This window comes from Meles meles, chromosome 9 (assembly GCF_922984935.1).
Source record: "Meles meles chromosome 9, mMelMel3.1 paternal haplotype, whole genome shotgun sequence".
Classification (NCBI taxonomy): Eukaryota; Metazoa; Chordata; class Mammalia; order Carnivora; family Mustelidae; genus Meles; species Meles meles.
In genome coordinates, this window is record NC_060074.1 from 102963097 (window position 1) to 102976855 (window position 13759).

The 13759-nt window shown below is 47.1% G+C and overlaps 1 protein-coding gene across 2 annotated transcripts in view; it reads right to left on the bottom strand.

Annotated features, from left to right (window-relative positions):
- CCDC93 (coiled-coil domain containing 93) overlaps window positions 1–13759 on the bottom strand; it is an 89207-nt gene that overhangs the window by 19665 nt on the left and 55783 nt on the right. For both annotated transcript variants that reach the window (XM_046018476.1, XM_046018475.1), the window contains exons 12-18: window positions 12781–12897; window positions 9461–9523; window positions 5825–5898; window positions 4553–4634; window positions 4019–4090; window positions 2582–2635; window positions 815–877 (exon numbers count right to left, since the gene is read on the bottom strand). In XM_046018476.1, coding sequence (XP_045874432.1) covers window positions 815–877; window positions 2582–2635; window positions 4019–4090; window positions 4553–4634; window positions 5825–5898; window positions 9461–9523; window positions 12781–12897 — 525 coding nt within the window. The remainder of the gene's footprint in view (window positions 1–814; window positions 878–2581; window positions 2636–4018; window positions 4091–4552; window positions 4635–5824; window positions 5899–9460; window positions 9524–12780; window positions 12898–13759) is intronic.

The window sequence follows — 13759 nt, forward strand, 5'->3', positions numbered from 1 at the left end:
GGAAACACAGAGTCACCAAGTCTTCAAGGATGCAGCTATCTATTTTCCAGGTGCCATTTAATTCTGTTTCTTTAAAGATTAGCAGTGTCCCTGTATCAAGGACAAATCTGATGTACTGAATTTAACCAAACAGCTCAGCAAAGGAAGCAAGAGCCAGAGATAGGAGAGAGGGGCTTCTGAGCCCCTGAAGCTGTTTGACTATTCCCGCCAGAGCCTGGCTTTCTCTTCCCCGAGAACAGGGAGAAGGCCCATGGCAAAGAACAACACGGGTTAACTCCGGGCTTCAGAGCTTCCGTGAGTCAGATTCTGGCAATGCCAGGGAATCATGCAGTGAAATTATGACCCTATGTGACTTCAGCTTTGGAACCAACTCCAAAACCTACTTCCCTTATATTTGATGGCTTTCTCATAAACCTCCAAGTTTATCGAATAAGACCACTAAAATGGGCACATGATTTTAGAGGAAAAGTACTAGACAAGAGCATCGGAACCTGAAGGCTGGCTTTGGCACCTACCAGCTGCTTGACTTTGGACAAGTACGTAACCGATTGGAGTCGATCTCCTTGTATAGAAAGTGAAGTTAATACCTACTCTCCATGCAGGGATCGCGGTCAAACCCATCGAGATGACCATGAAAGTAAGGAACCAATGTGAGGTATTACTGTCAATATCTTAAACCATATAGTTCCCCTCCAGACTGAAGACGGGCAAATAGCAGCCTTCGTGCCCATTGTTCTTAGACACTGAGACATCTTAGTTCTCTCTAGGATACCCAGGCAGGTGTACTTGTTTTTCTGTTCTTGCTTTCACTTACCTGTAGCAAACGAATCTTGTAAAGTTTCTCTTTCTCCATGTTATATCGTCTGTCCAGGTCTTCCTAAAAATTGGAAAAGGACACAATTATCTAAAAGCAGGAAGCTCTTGAGGCGCCCGGGTGGCTCAGTGGGTTAAAGCCTCTGCCTTCGGCTCGGGTCATGATCCCAGGGTCCTGGGATCAAGCCCCGCATCGGGTTCTCTGCTCGCCAGGGAGCCTGCTTCCTCCTCTCTCTGCCTGCCTCTCTGCCTACTTGTAATCTCTTGTCTGTGAAATAAATAAATAAATAATTTAAAAAAGCAGGCAGCTTTCAATCTTCGATAAATTCTTTTAAAACTGAATTTTATTTTGATCACATCTCTCCATTCCGAGGCCCCAAATTTCTTTTCTCAAATGGCCAAGTTTAGGGTCTGGGTCCCGTGTCCTGTGAATCCCTTGAAAATCTTTCAACCTCACTTTATAACAGTTCTTCCTTCTTCTGGGGTCTAGCGTTCTTAAGTGAAGTATCCTCCAAATTTATGTGCCTCCCCCCCCCAAAACTATGATCATAAGAAGAGAATTATTAAAGAATCTGTTGTTCGAAGTCCCTGTGTTTATAGTGATACTGGTTTGCTTTCTTTGTTTCTACTTAGAGCTCTACTGTCCAACGTGATAGACGCTAGGTGTGTGTGGCTATTTAAATTTACAGTAAATGAAATTTTAAAACATTCAGTTTCTCAACTGCAACAGCTGCATGTTAAGGGCTCAGTAGCACAAGGAGCTGGTGGCTGTCGTACTGAACAGCGCAGATACAGAACACCGCCTCGCTGCAGAAAGTTCTTTTGGACAGCACTGAAGCACAAGAGAGGAACTAGCTCTTGCTGAGCCCAGTGAGGTAAGAGACACAGTGACGTGGTTTGCTGCACCAAAGCAAGCTACGAACAGGGTCAGAGTGGGCTTCTCCCCCAGCACATGAGTGTAAACGTGCACCTTCCCCCCCCCACACTCCGTCTCCTCCACAGGGCTTGGCGGCACCCCAACCCCACATGGCTGTACTACAGGACTCCTGAAGCTCGTTCTCAGTCTGAGGCCACAAAGGGAAGAGGTGAACAGTACAGGAGGCAAACCTTTAGAGGCTTTCCTGCTTTGCTCTTCTTCCTCCTTTCCTTTTTTTTCTTTCTCCTGGATGTTTACTGGAGTGAAGGGAGCATAGGTTTAACTCAGAACAGGGCTCAGCAAACTTGCCTGTTGAGCTAAGCCTCACTGCCTATTTTTGTAGATAAACTTTTACAGGAACATAACCATGTCCTTTCATTTACATACTGCCTATGGCTGCTAGAGCGGGGCTGGCACACCACACTGAAAGTTATTTCCTATTTGGCTCTTTACAGTTTGCTGACCTTGAATTGTAGTACGGTAGAGAGTCTTTCCCCATACATCACCTCCGCCCCTCAGAGCCTATGTGTTGTGACAAGCCTGTATGGCCAAGTCACGAGCCTCCCCTTCTCAGCCGAGATGCCAGAGCAGACCCAGACGCCTGGAACAGGCACAGAGTGGTGGGAGAAACCCCACTAGAACGGCAGTCTTCAGGGCCATCCCTGCGGAGACCCCGCTTCTGTCCGAGGGGCTACGAGTGTACAATGGGGCAAGCCCTTGAGACCCCACCCGTGAAGCGGTGGTCATGGAGAAGACTGAAGTCGGCAGGAGAAGCTGTCAGGGGAGGGTACAGTGCTGGCCACTGCGCCCAAGGAAGACAGCGGCAGTGCTGATGGGTAGGCGGGCACTTACACTACGAGTCATCACGGGGGTGAGGGCACCACGTGGCTCTCCAGCAGATAGGCTCTGAAACAAAGAAAAGGAACACACACTTTCCTGAGTAAGGGAAATGGGACAGAAGCGGTGGGTCTGCACTGCAGAAAACGGTCGGGGTGGGCATGGGGGACAGTTCACTGACCGTCTTCAGGCCCCAGATTTTAAATTGTTCCTAAATGGGTGTCACACCCGAACAAGGTAAACGGCAACTGTCTTTGAATGGGATAATCCCTCTAATAAGATGGGACTGCCAAGAAGAGAAATAGGTTCCTGAAAGTCTGATTTGTACAAACTCAGAGGCTGACTGGGCTGATGACTTGAGTCCTAAAGGTTCAGAGTTTTAGAAACAACCGGAAAGGCCATCTGGGTGGTGACAGTCCCAGGACACCACTGCACTGCACGGCCAGACTCTGCTACACCTCCGTGCCAGTGTTGTCCCAGCAGCATGGAGGCACCTCCAAGACACACGTGCTGCACAGCCAGGGGCATGGTCCCGAGCGGAGGGCATGCAGACGGGTGCCGGCTGGCTTGGACACAGCCGGGGATGGTCCCCGAGCAGAGGGCATACACACGCGTGCCGGCCGGTTGGACACAGCCAAGGCATGGTCCCTGAGCTGAGGGTACACAGACGGGTGCTGGTTGTCTTGGACAAGTCCCGTCCCCTCCCTGAGCCTTGAGCTGCCCAAGCTGGTTCTAAAGGGAGAGAGTGCAGTCAAGGGGCTCAGAGACCAAGTCCAGCTCATGCATCCTCAGCCTAGGGGGGCCTCAAAGAATGAGCCTGGAATGAACTGTGAGAAGGGAAAACACAAAAAGCAATCCCTGCAATCTTATTTGGTGAGAGAAACACTTTTCTTTCTGGCCTGTGTTTTAACTTAACCTTTAATGGAAATTCACACTAGCTCCTTGGAGGAGAAAGGCCTCTGTCCTGAGAGCACTGGTCGGATGTGTTCCATATGCCCAGCAATGTTCAGTGCTGTTGGGGTTCTGACGCTACCTCTAGTATCTTGCTTACTGCTGCCTTTTAGGAGTGGGGCCTGTCGCTAGGCAGGAGTGGAGGATGGAACGAATAAAACGGTAAAACACTTAGAGGACATGCTGTACGGGCAACAGCAGGTTCCTAGAAATACCCTTCCCTAAACGGAAGGGGCGGCCAGACCTGTCATTCGGTCAGTCCTGTCCGGAGCTACTGCTGAGCACACCCACTGCTGCTTTGTACCCACCAGCAGAGGAGAAAGGGCAGCCCCGGAAATCTAAGGCAATCCTGTGAGGAAAACAGCTGAGAAGTGTGCATGCAGAGGACCAGGAAGCAGGCTGGTCCTTCTCAGCATCAGAATCACTGCTGGAGTCCTCCAGAAATCCTTCCGCTGGTAAGTCACAGCAGCACCTAACAGGTCCTTGGGAGCCTGCCTTTACCTTTTCATCTCCGCCCGGCACTCTCTCAGCTTTCAGGTTTTCAATTTCCTGCTGCAGCCGTGTCATCTCTTCCTTTAAAAGGGAAACAAACATTGACAGAACTCAGAGTGCTAGCAAATGGACTTGGGCGCACCGCCCCACCGCCAGACCGCCAGGGGCAAGGCTTCTTACGTGACATACAGACAACCTCCATTGACGGGACAGCCCTGGGTCACATGAGGCTATTCTTTCACACTTCATGAGACTTTTAAATAGATATTTGTTCGTAAATTAATGTTTGTTAGACTGTGTTTGTGAGACTGCGCTCTCAATCTGGGGTTTGGCACACCCAGGTACTAATCTCACTCACTTTCGGTACCCTTGGGGGGCACCCACTGTCGCACCCTATTCCTCTTACTCAACTGACCGAACTGCTCCAGGAATCGACTTTTCCAGTGGTACCTGAGTAGGACGCCACAACAGGACAAGGGGAAGTAAGGTGACACGTTTCACAAGAGTCTGGTTCAAGGTCTGCTGACATCGAGCAACACTTACTCGACAATGTGCTTTAAACTCTTGTTCCTGACTTTTCAGATTTTCATTCATGGCTACAAGTGCTCTCAAGTTCTGCAGGAGACTGAAAAAGGAAGACCAAACAATGATGTATGGAAAGCTGTTGTGATTTTCTGAATCACAACTAAAACCAAGCCCCCAGCTAAAAAGGGACTCCCTTCTTAATTTTCCTTGTCCCTCCCAAGAGCTTTCAATGGATTCTCCACAAGCGATAATTTAATTGACTACCATTTACTACCATTTAACTGACTACCATTTAACTGACATTATTACTCATTTATACACCCAAGTCCATCAGGCCACATCCAAATAAATATCATAGAATGTAGAATTAAAATGTCAACTGCAGAGACATCAGTGAGTTCAAGAGTCCTGGGTCTCCTTGGTACCAATTATTCAGCAGTACTCAGAGCATAGACAGCATCACAACCTGTTTCTAATTTCCAGGAAAAGGGAACAAGTTGCTTAGGGTCATTAAAAGAATTAATCTGAAAATAAAAATGACAAGTATCTGACAGGACTTTGCTCCATATCATGAGAGAAGGGACTCTAATTACCAAGCCAAGTAATCTGTGGGTCCTTCTTTGCTAAGAGTGTCCTTCAAACCTGGGACTGCTCAGTCTGGGCTGGAAGTTTTTAGGATTTACAGTATCACTCAAATGAATGACACTTAGAGAGCATGGACCAACTAACTGCTTTGGAGCTAAGAAGGTCAAATGTAAGTGTGTCTTATATGTAATTTAACTTGTTAAAGACAATTAATTTAAAATGAAAAAAAAAAGAAAAAGACAAAAACACTGCACCTTTAATTCCAAGGAGGCAGGGCTGAAATGTCACCAGTAAAAAAAAAACCTGGTAGCAAGGGCTGACTCCAAGGAGGAGGACTCCGTGGCTGGCGCATGGGGGTGGGAGGAGGATTTTCACCACATGTCTTTTTGCTCTGTGAATGTATTATTTGGTTCTTAAAAACAAAAAAAAAACCCGAAAAAGAAAAATCAAGAATGTGCTGCGTCTGCTCCTAGGGGGAATCAGGTGAAGGAGGCGGCAGATTCCACGCGGCCCCATGTGTCAGCAGGTGCCTGAGCTATGGCGAGTTGCTACATTCGGGATCCGGTGTGTGAAAGCAAATGACTGACGCGGGGCTGGAGGCAGTGACCCTGGGCTCCTTGGTCCTGTGCTCAAAACAAACCACCCAGCACTGGCAGACTTACTTTCTTTGGGGAGGAAACACACACACAGGCAGAAACCTCTCACCTGGGGTCTGCTTTGGATTCTATCTTCTCCAGGGCTGCCTGCTCTTTGTCCAGTTTCTCACTGTGATGCTTCAGCTGCGAGACAGAGAGAGAGAGAGGGAGGAGATGCTGCTGCTAGGGACTGGGGAGGACCGAAGAGTGAGCGCGTCCTCCCTCCCCTGGCTCACACCTGCGCCCCACTTCCGGCAGCTGGCCTGGGGCTGCCGGACTTGGCTGCATGCTGAGCAAACAGGTGGACAAGAGGAACAGGATGGGGGTGGAGAACACGACAGGGAAGGTCAACACTGGACCCTTTTAGACACATTCTGATGGTCCAAGAACCTTGGCAATAGCTGTAAACCACAGCAGCAGACGGGTGGGAAGCCGAAAGCAATGCTGACAGCAGGGGCCCTTTGGCAGGTCAGGAGGAAGGGGGAATAAGAAGAGGCTACGAGGGACAGACCTCGTTGAAATGCCACGCCTGGCTATTAGCAGGGGAAGGGTTAAATCCCTCTTCTTGAATAACTTCACTTTCTTTTTCTGAGTCAAACAGTGAGGATTTTAACAAAGAAATTTTAAAGAAACTCATATTTCCATTTATAAGGTGTACTGTTATATCATGGAATGCTAAGCTGTTAAGGTAAGAATAAAGCAGCTTTCTTAGGATGATCTCTAGGATCTACTGTTAGCTGGAGGAAAACAGTGTACAAAAAACTGATGCCCTGTCTTTCCAGTGTGTAGGAGGGAATGCATACCCTGCATGTAGACATGTATGAAAGGATATAAATGTCCCTTGTATGTGCATGAAATATTTCTGACTCTTAAGAGACTGGTTCCCCTCTGGAGAGGGTAACTATATGGTTGGGTTACAGCGCTACAACCTTTGTGCTTTTTGAATTTTGACCTGTGTGAATTGTGTTAACTACTCAAAAAACAAACAAACAAACAAACAAACAAAAAACCAAGTTAAAAAACGTTCCAAGAGTACTAGCTGAAAACAGAAGAGCATAAGGTGCGATCAGCCCTTCTTGCCTCCAGCCCTAAAAAACCCAGAAGATTACGTTCAAACACGGGAGCAGGTACGTCAGGGCCAAGAAGGTGGCTGACAGAGAAGCAGGGCCTCGGAGGCCTCTGTGTGGGATCAGCAGACACGGTACAAGTGGTCTGCAGGGTTGGGATTACAGCAGGAGCAGCTGGGCTAAGCGGTGAGGCCGGCTTCTCTAACGTCCAGCTGGAGCTCAAGCCCCAGAGGCAGGCAGGCTCCCGGAGCTGGCGCAACCAGGTGAAAGGTGGAGTGTCCAGACGCCACATACCACTTACTACTGGCTGATCTCACCCAACAGGAGAACCCACCCTTCTAGAATAATCACACGAAGCCGGCTGCATACAATGGGTACAGAATCCACATAGATGGTAATGGGAAGTTTCAGAATCAAAAGATAAGCATGCCACCAAGAACTATCAAATTTATGTGCAGAAAGATAAAACCACAAATGAGAAAGATAAAATGGAACAAATGAATTTTGATATGAAGAAAGTTTATAGATCAAGAAAAACCTTAGACACAATTAATGCGCTTAGAGAAATGGGAGAGAATATTGCATATACTACAAAGAATCAACCTTACACACAGGAAATTAAAGTCGTGACTGCTGAAATTAAAAAGCGGACAGGCTAGAGGCAGGCGGCCTGCCGAAGCAAGGGCGCGCAGCCTCCCTGCAGGTGTCAAGTGTTGCCATCTGTCCTTGACCTTCCCTGCCCTGCTCCACTTTACTCAGTCCGCTGGAAAGACAGGTCTTCCCTGTTTTTCGGTGCTGCCAGGTTATCCTGGGAGGGCAGGTGTCACCAAGAAGGTGAAACCAGCGCACTAGGAGGGGCAAGAGGTCAGAGTACTCGTGTTGGTCAACCCTTGACTGGAACAGATAAGGAGGCTGAGGCCCAAAGGTGAAGCTCACCACTTATCCAGGGGTCTGGTCTTCAGTATTCTGACCAGACAGGCTTCTCCAGAAGTTGCTGAGCGCTCGGTTTGGTATAGATCCCATTTCCCAAGACGGGACTTGGGGTGATTGCCCTACTACACAGTGAGTGAGCCCTCGGAGAGGCAAGGCCAGACAGCCAGTGCTGGAGTCTGGCAGCCTCTGCACGGCCTCAGTGCCCCATCTGCAGCACAAGGATGGTAATAGCATTGCCAGCGCGGTTATGGAGAGTCAGGGGACCAGTACAAGGCAGGTGCCTGGAGCACACCAGCACACACTGAGGTCGGCTACTATGATTATCTGAGGATAAGAACACCAGCTCCTATTATTGACTTAAATCACATCCCTACCCTTCTAGCACATGAAAGGAGCTCAACGAATATCTGATTTGTGTTCAGAACAAAGAAAACGACTTCAGAGCCACTTAGGATTTATGTCCTAAGGCATGTTAAGTGTCCTAGGAAACTGATATCAAGATGCTTTGCCTTTAATCTCCCCCAGATGGTTATATAAAGACTGATCCATGACTTGGCAAGCTTCATGCCAGGGACTCTGTGGCATTCACATTTAGATAGCAGCAGGGTTTCCCCCCAGGAGTCTGCCATCCAACTCACAGGAATGCAGTCACAGAATAGCGAAAGAGAGCTCATCTGTACAAATGCAACACAGGCATCTTTGGAGAGAAGGACAAAGAATTCATTCCAACTCTCATTCTTTCGCCTGCCCTTTTCAAACATTCTGACAATCACTGAAGAGACTAGCCCAAGTCAGAATTACAAAGTTTTGTCAATCTGACAACAAGGCAATGAACTGAGTGCGACACATGGCTACAGAAACAAGAACTTTAGGCAAATCTCGTGTGAAATTTAAAGAAAAGGGGAGGCTGCCTTGGTCTCAGAGAGATCTCTGAGAATCAGTCCTGCTTCCAAATGGTTCACAGAGTCCTGGGCAGGGCCCCCCTGCATGTGGTCCTTGTAGAGCACAGTTAGGGCCCGAGCACCAAAATCACAAAGAGGAGAGATCATCAGATCCAGATGAGGACAGCTTTCTATGGAGATGCAAGGGACAGAAATATCGAAATTCCCCTCCTGACAGAGTGTTTGTTTTCTTGGCCCGGTTTCCTAGGCAATGAGCAGTGGGAGGAAAACAACACGAACACTGACAGGAGACGGCACACTCCAAACCCAGGTGAGAAAACAGGTCACGTGGTTTGAAATACTTCTACCACCCCTCCTCCTCCTCCTGAGACCCCTGTCCCCCACCCCACCTAGAAGAAAACCGGCAATTCTGAACAACAAATTATAGCCCTCTGTAGTTCTCTCATCTTACAAAAAGAAACCCCCTCATTCTTCAGGAATTCAGGATTTTGGAGCTGTTCTCTAGCCTGCGGCTTGTGGAGGTTGTAGAGGAGCGGGGCCCACTTCAACTTCTGAGGCCCGTGCCCCGACCATCTGACCTCAGGAAGCCCTTCCTCATCCTTGGGTCCCATGGTAGTGTCCCTTGCCAAGATCGCTGAGGCTTTTGAACATGGCAGTGTGGGTAAACTGACGGCAGGGGTCATGTGCTACAATGTGCTCGTCCTCTGTCCCCAGATGGCCCCCGAGCCCTGAGAGTCCACAAAGGCTGACAATCCAGGGTGTTCCATTAGTGATGCAGATCAAAAGCGGTTCTGAAAATCTCACCTCTGTCAGAGCTTGCTTTGTTTCATCGTATCTGGCTTGTAGGCCGGTATGACTTGCCTGTAGCTGGAAAAGAAAGGGAAAAGATGTCGGCGCTTGTTCAGTCCTCAAAGCAGCACAGCTGTGAGGGGATTTCCCCATCTCACAGAGGGGAAAATGGAAATTCAACAGAGATTTAAACTGAGTGAATGTGGGAATTTTAGAATGGTTGCCGACAACAGATGAAGACAAAATTCATATAGTTAGCACCAACTATATGTCAGGGGACAAACGAGACATTCTGCGTGAATCCTATCACTGAATCTTTACATTCAATGGAAGAAGACGTTTTTCTCATTTTACATGAGGAACTAAAGACTCAGAGGGGTTAAGTTACCGGACGAAAGTTTCACGGTTGCTAACTGATAAAGCTAGGATTCAAATCCAGGTCCGACTTTTCTGAATGGCTATGGAAAAGTAGCCAGTTCACGTACCCACTGTGCCCATTCCCAGAATACAAACTGCATTTCACAACTCGGGATGCTAGCACAGAATATGACTGGCTGCCAAACAATCTGAGACAGATGAAAGAATTCAGGACTTCAACACGAAGAGACAGAAGAGGAATGACTTTCCTGTTCAAAGTTACATGACTGTAAACTTACATCAGGAAAATGTCATTTCTCTTTTCCTTACTAAAAGATATATTCTTGTGCTATGAACTTTTAAAAATCTGAAAACATTCATCGAAAGCTCAAAGAGTTTGCACATTTCCACTTTTGAAAAGGGGAAGTGGCAGAAAATGAAAACAGACTCTGGCTGTTACCCGCGTTCAAATTAGCAAAGAGATCCTGTATCTCAATGATTGCTTCAAAATAACTTGCCCCATCCTCAAACGTGTAAGGAACCCATTAAAGAATTATGTCGCCTTCAGAAATTACTACTCCTAAATCATGCTTCTAGTCTTCATAACTGCTGAATGGTTACATTTCCAAAAAGGCCTATCAAGAAGCCAACTCAAGGGGCGCCTGGGTGGCTCAGTGGGTTAAAGCCTCTGCCTTCGGCTCAGGTCATGATCCCAGGGTCCTGGGATCGAGCCCCACATCAGGCTCTTTGCTCAGCAGGGAGCCTGCTTCCTCCTCTCTCTCTGCCTGCCTAGTTGTGATTTCTCTTTGTCAAAATAAATTAAAAAAAAAAAAAAAAAAAAAGAAGCCAACTCAAGCAAGAGTGATAAAGGAGGGAAGCAGGTAGGCTCTGGCTTCTCCTTCTTCAAGGAAGCCATCCGTGCAATGAGAACTTTCATTGACATGTTAGTGTAATTGGCAGAGAAGAATATTTCTGGAGAATTTTTCTTTTGAAATACTAGTGACTGAACTCCCGAAGCCCTTTTGTGGCTCCAGGAAGGGGTCCTGGCATTTCCCACCTTCCTGTCCACCTCTAACCCATGCACCCACCCAGCCCCCCATCTAACATTTACCCAGTGCTCTGCTCACATGAGGTGTTTAGGAGAAGGTGAGGAACATGACCTAGTCCTTACCCGCAAGGATGTGGACCAGTGAACTAGGGATCAGAGTATGAGAATATCTGGGGAAGAGCCAGGCCTAGGGGAGGTCCCAGGACAGTCTGGCTTATCAGCATGTCTAAGGAAGGCTTCACAACAAAGACTCATGCGAGCTGGATCTTGGCAGGGATGTAGCCTGCTAAGAAGTGAAGACTCATTTCTTCCACTTGATTAATTTAACTTATAAGAGCTCTCTTCATCTGCTCATCTGACCATCTTTTCTCAAACACGGGATGTCTCAGTAGCTTAGCCTACTTTTCATCTTGCTGGAATCCTTCATGATCATTCTGCCCTCGTTTTCTTCTTCAAAATTAACTCCTAGACCCACCCCCAAATTCAGTAGTGGATTACCATCCCCTTTCTGGATTCCTCTTTCCTTCCTCAACCTCAGGTTTCTGCTCAGCTACCTACTAGCTACGTTCCAGTTCTATGCCTCTATAATGCATTCCCCTGTTGGACCATGAGATACTCTTTACTCCTTCTCTTGCTTTGGCCCTTCTTCCATTTCTCTGTTGGGGTAGGGCTCTCCCCCTGGTTGTCACCAAGGCCATGAGTGCCTCCTGCTTGCTTTCCACCTGCATGATCTTGGAACAGGGATTCCTGGATTTAAGGAGTTTGGATTCTCTCCTAGACTAATGATAAACATATAAACTGGAAGAATGTTTGGTGAATAATTTGATGGGTTTTGAGCAAAATAGAAAATGCCTGTATTTTTGATCCAGCAATCCTACTTCCTAAAATCATTCTTATACAAATACCTATTTGCGCAAAGATGACCATTTTACAAAAATGTTCATGGTAGTGTAAATTTGCAGTTGGCGGGGGAGCCCTGAAACAATCTACATACCCGTGAACAGGGGACAGGTACAGTAAATTATAGTACATATACACTAAGTTGCGTTATGGGGTCAATTAGAAACAATGAGGTAGATCTATATATTCAAAATTTTGGCTTTACCATTAGTAAGCTGTGTGATCACAGGCAAAACTACCTCATGTCTCTGTTTCTCAGTTTCCTTATTCATAAAAGGAGGAGGACAACAGTACCTCCTCTGCAAGGATGTTGTGTGGAAAGAATGAGTTAGTTCTTCACTCATCTCCACAGCCTCGTTTTATGCCTAGCTCGGAGCAGTGCTCAGTGAACACTGTCAATCAATAAATGCTATTCTTAAGTCTTGTGATCTTCTTCTAGCACTGGGTTGGCAAATTTTTTCGCCTGGGGTCAGACAGTAAATATTTTAGGTTTTGTGAGCCACATCTGGAAAGGGCCAAGTAGTAAATATTTTAGGCTTTCTAGGCCATGTGGTCTCTGCTGCAATTACTTAGTTCTGCCCTGGAGCTTGAAAACGGCCACAGAAAATACGTAAACAAATTGATGTGTGTATGTTCCAAGAAAACCTTACTTATAAAAACAGGTGGCAGCTGGATTGGCCCAACGGCTGTAGTATGCTAATCCCTGTTCTAGAACCTCCATTCTAACATGAATATCTTCACTCCTTCCCTGGCTTCTCCCTTTTTTTTTTTTTTTAAAGATCTTATTTTTTTATTTGACACAGAGAGAGAGATCACAAGTAGGCAGAGAGGCAGGCAGAGAGAGTGGGGGAAGCAGGCTTCCTGCTGAGCAGAGAGCCCGATGTGGGGCTCGATCCCAGGACCCTGAGATCATGACCTGAGCTGAAGGCAGAGGCTTAACCCACTGAGTCACCCAGGTGCCCCCGGCTTCTCCCTTCTTGAAGAAAAGCTTCATATTACTTGAAAGAAATTATAAAAAGAAAACACCAACCTCTTCCAGATGTTTGGTCTTCTGTAGAATCTGCTTGTTCAAGGAGATGACTTTGCGACGATGAAGTTGGGAGGTTCCTAATTTTTCTGGACTTTCTTCTGCTGACAACTCAGACTGCTGTGGGAAACAGGAAGGGCAAGCCCCAAGGATTTAGTAAGCCCACCTCAGTTTGCATAAGACAGACCCAGCCCTGCTCACCCTGGACAGAGCACTACTTGGCAGCCTGTCCAAACCAAGCCAGCTCAGCCATGAGGTCCTATGCAACACCCAGGTCCAGATGCGGGGAGCCAACACAACGATCAAGACCCTTACCAATGGAATCTGCATTCCTGGCAGAGGGAACAGCATGTGCAGAAGCACAGAAACACATAATAGTACGATTATGTGGAGGCAACTGGCCATCAAAGCAGTAACTGTCTGGAAGCACTTAAAATGAAAAGCAACAGCTTGTTTCTCCCTGTCCATGGATCCATTCCCTTTTAACCATTTCTTATTTCTACTCTTTTGGTCTTCATAGACGATAAAGCTGAGAGGGATGGAAGCTGCTGACAGGGCAGCAGGAGAGTCCTGAAACAGAAGGTGGGGAGGCGAGGGAGAATAAAGGGTTGTGCGGGTAGCAGGCCTCGAAGGGAGTCAGGGAAAGATTTCTCAGTGAAGCAGCAACAGCACCGAGAAACTACACAGAGGAGGACGGAGCTTGGTATGGATTCTGAACACAAACATCAGCCTCAGGACAAACAAATTAAAAGGTGGATCCTGTTGTAACAGGAGTCCTTCCACTATTTCTTGGATGATCATAGAAAGGCTTAATGAGCTTTATTAAACAAACACCCATTTCCACCACATTTCCCTTTTCGACTGGAAGTATCCCAGTACCAAACTAAGCACTGACTTTAAGCCCAAGTGCAACAAAACTATTTGGGTATTTGATTTTTTTCCTGCATGTTTTAACAGTGATCATAAGCCTTGAAAATCTGGA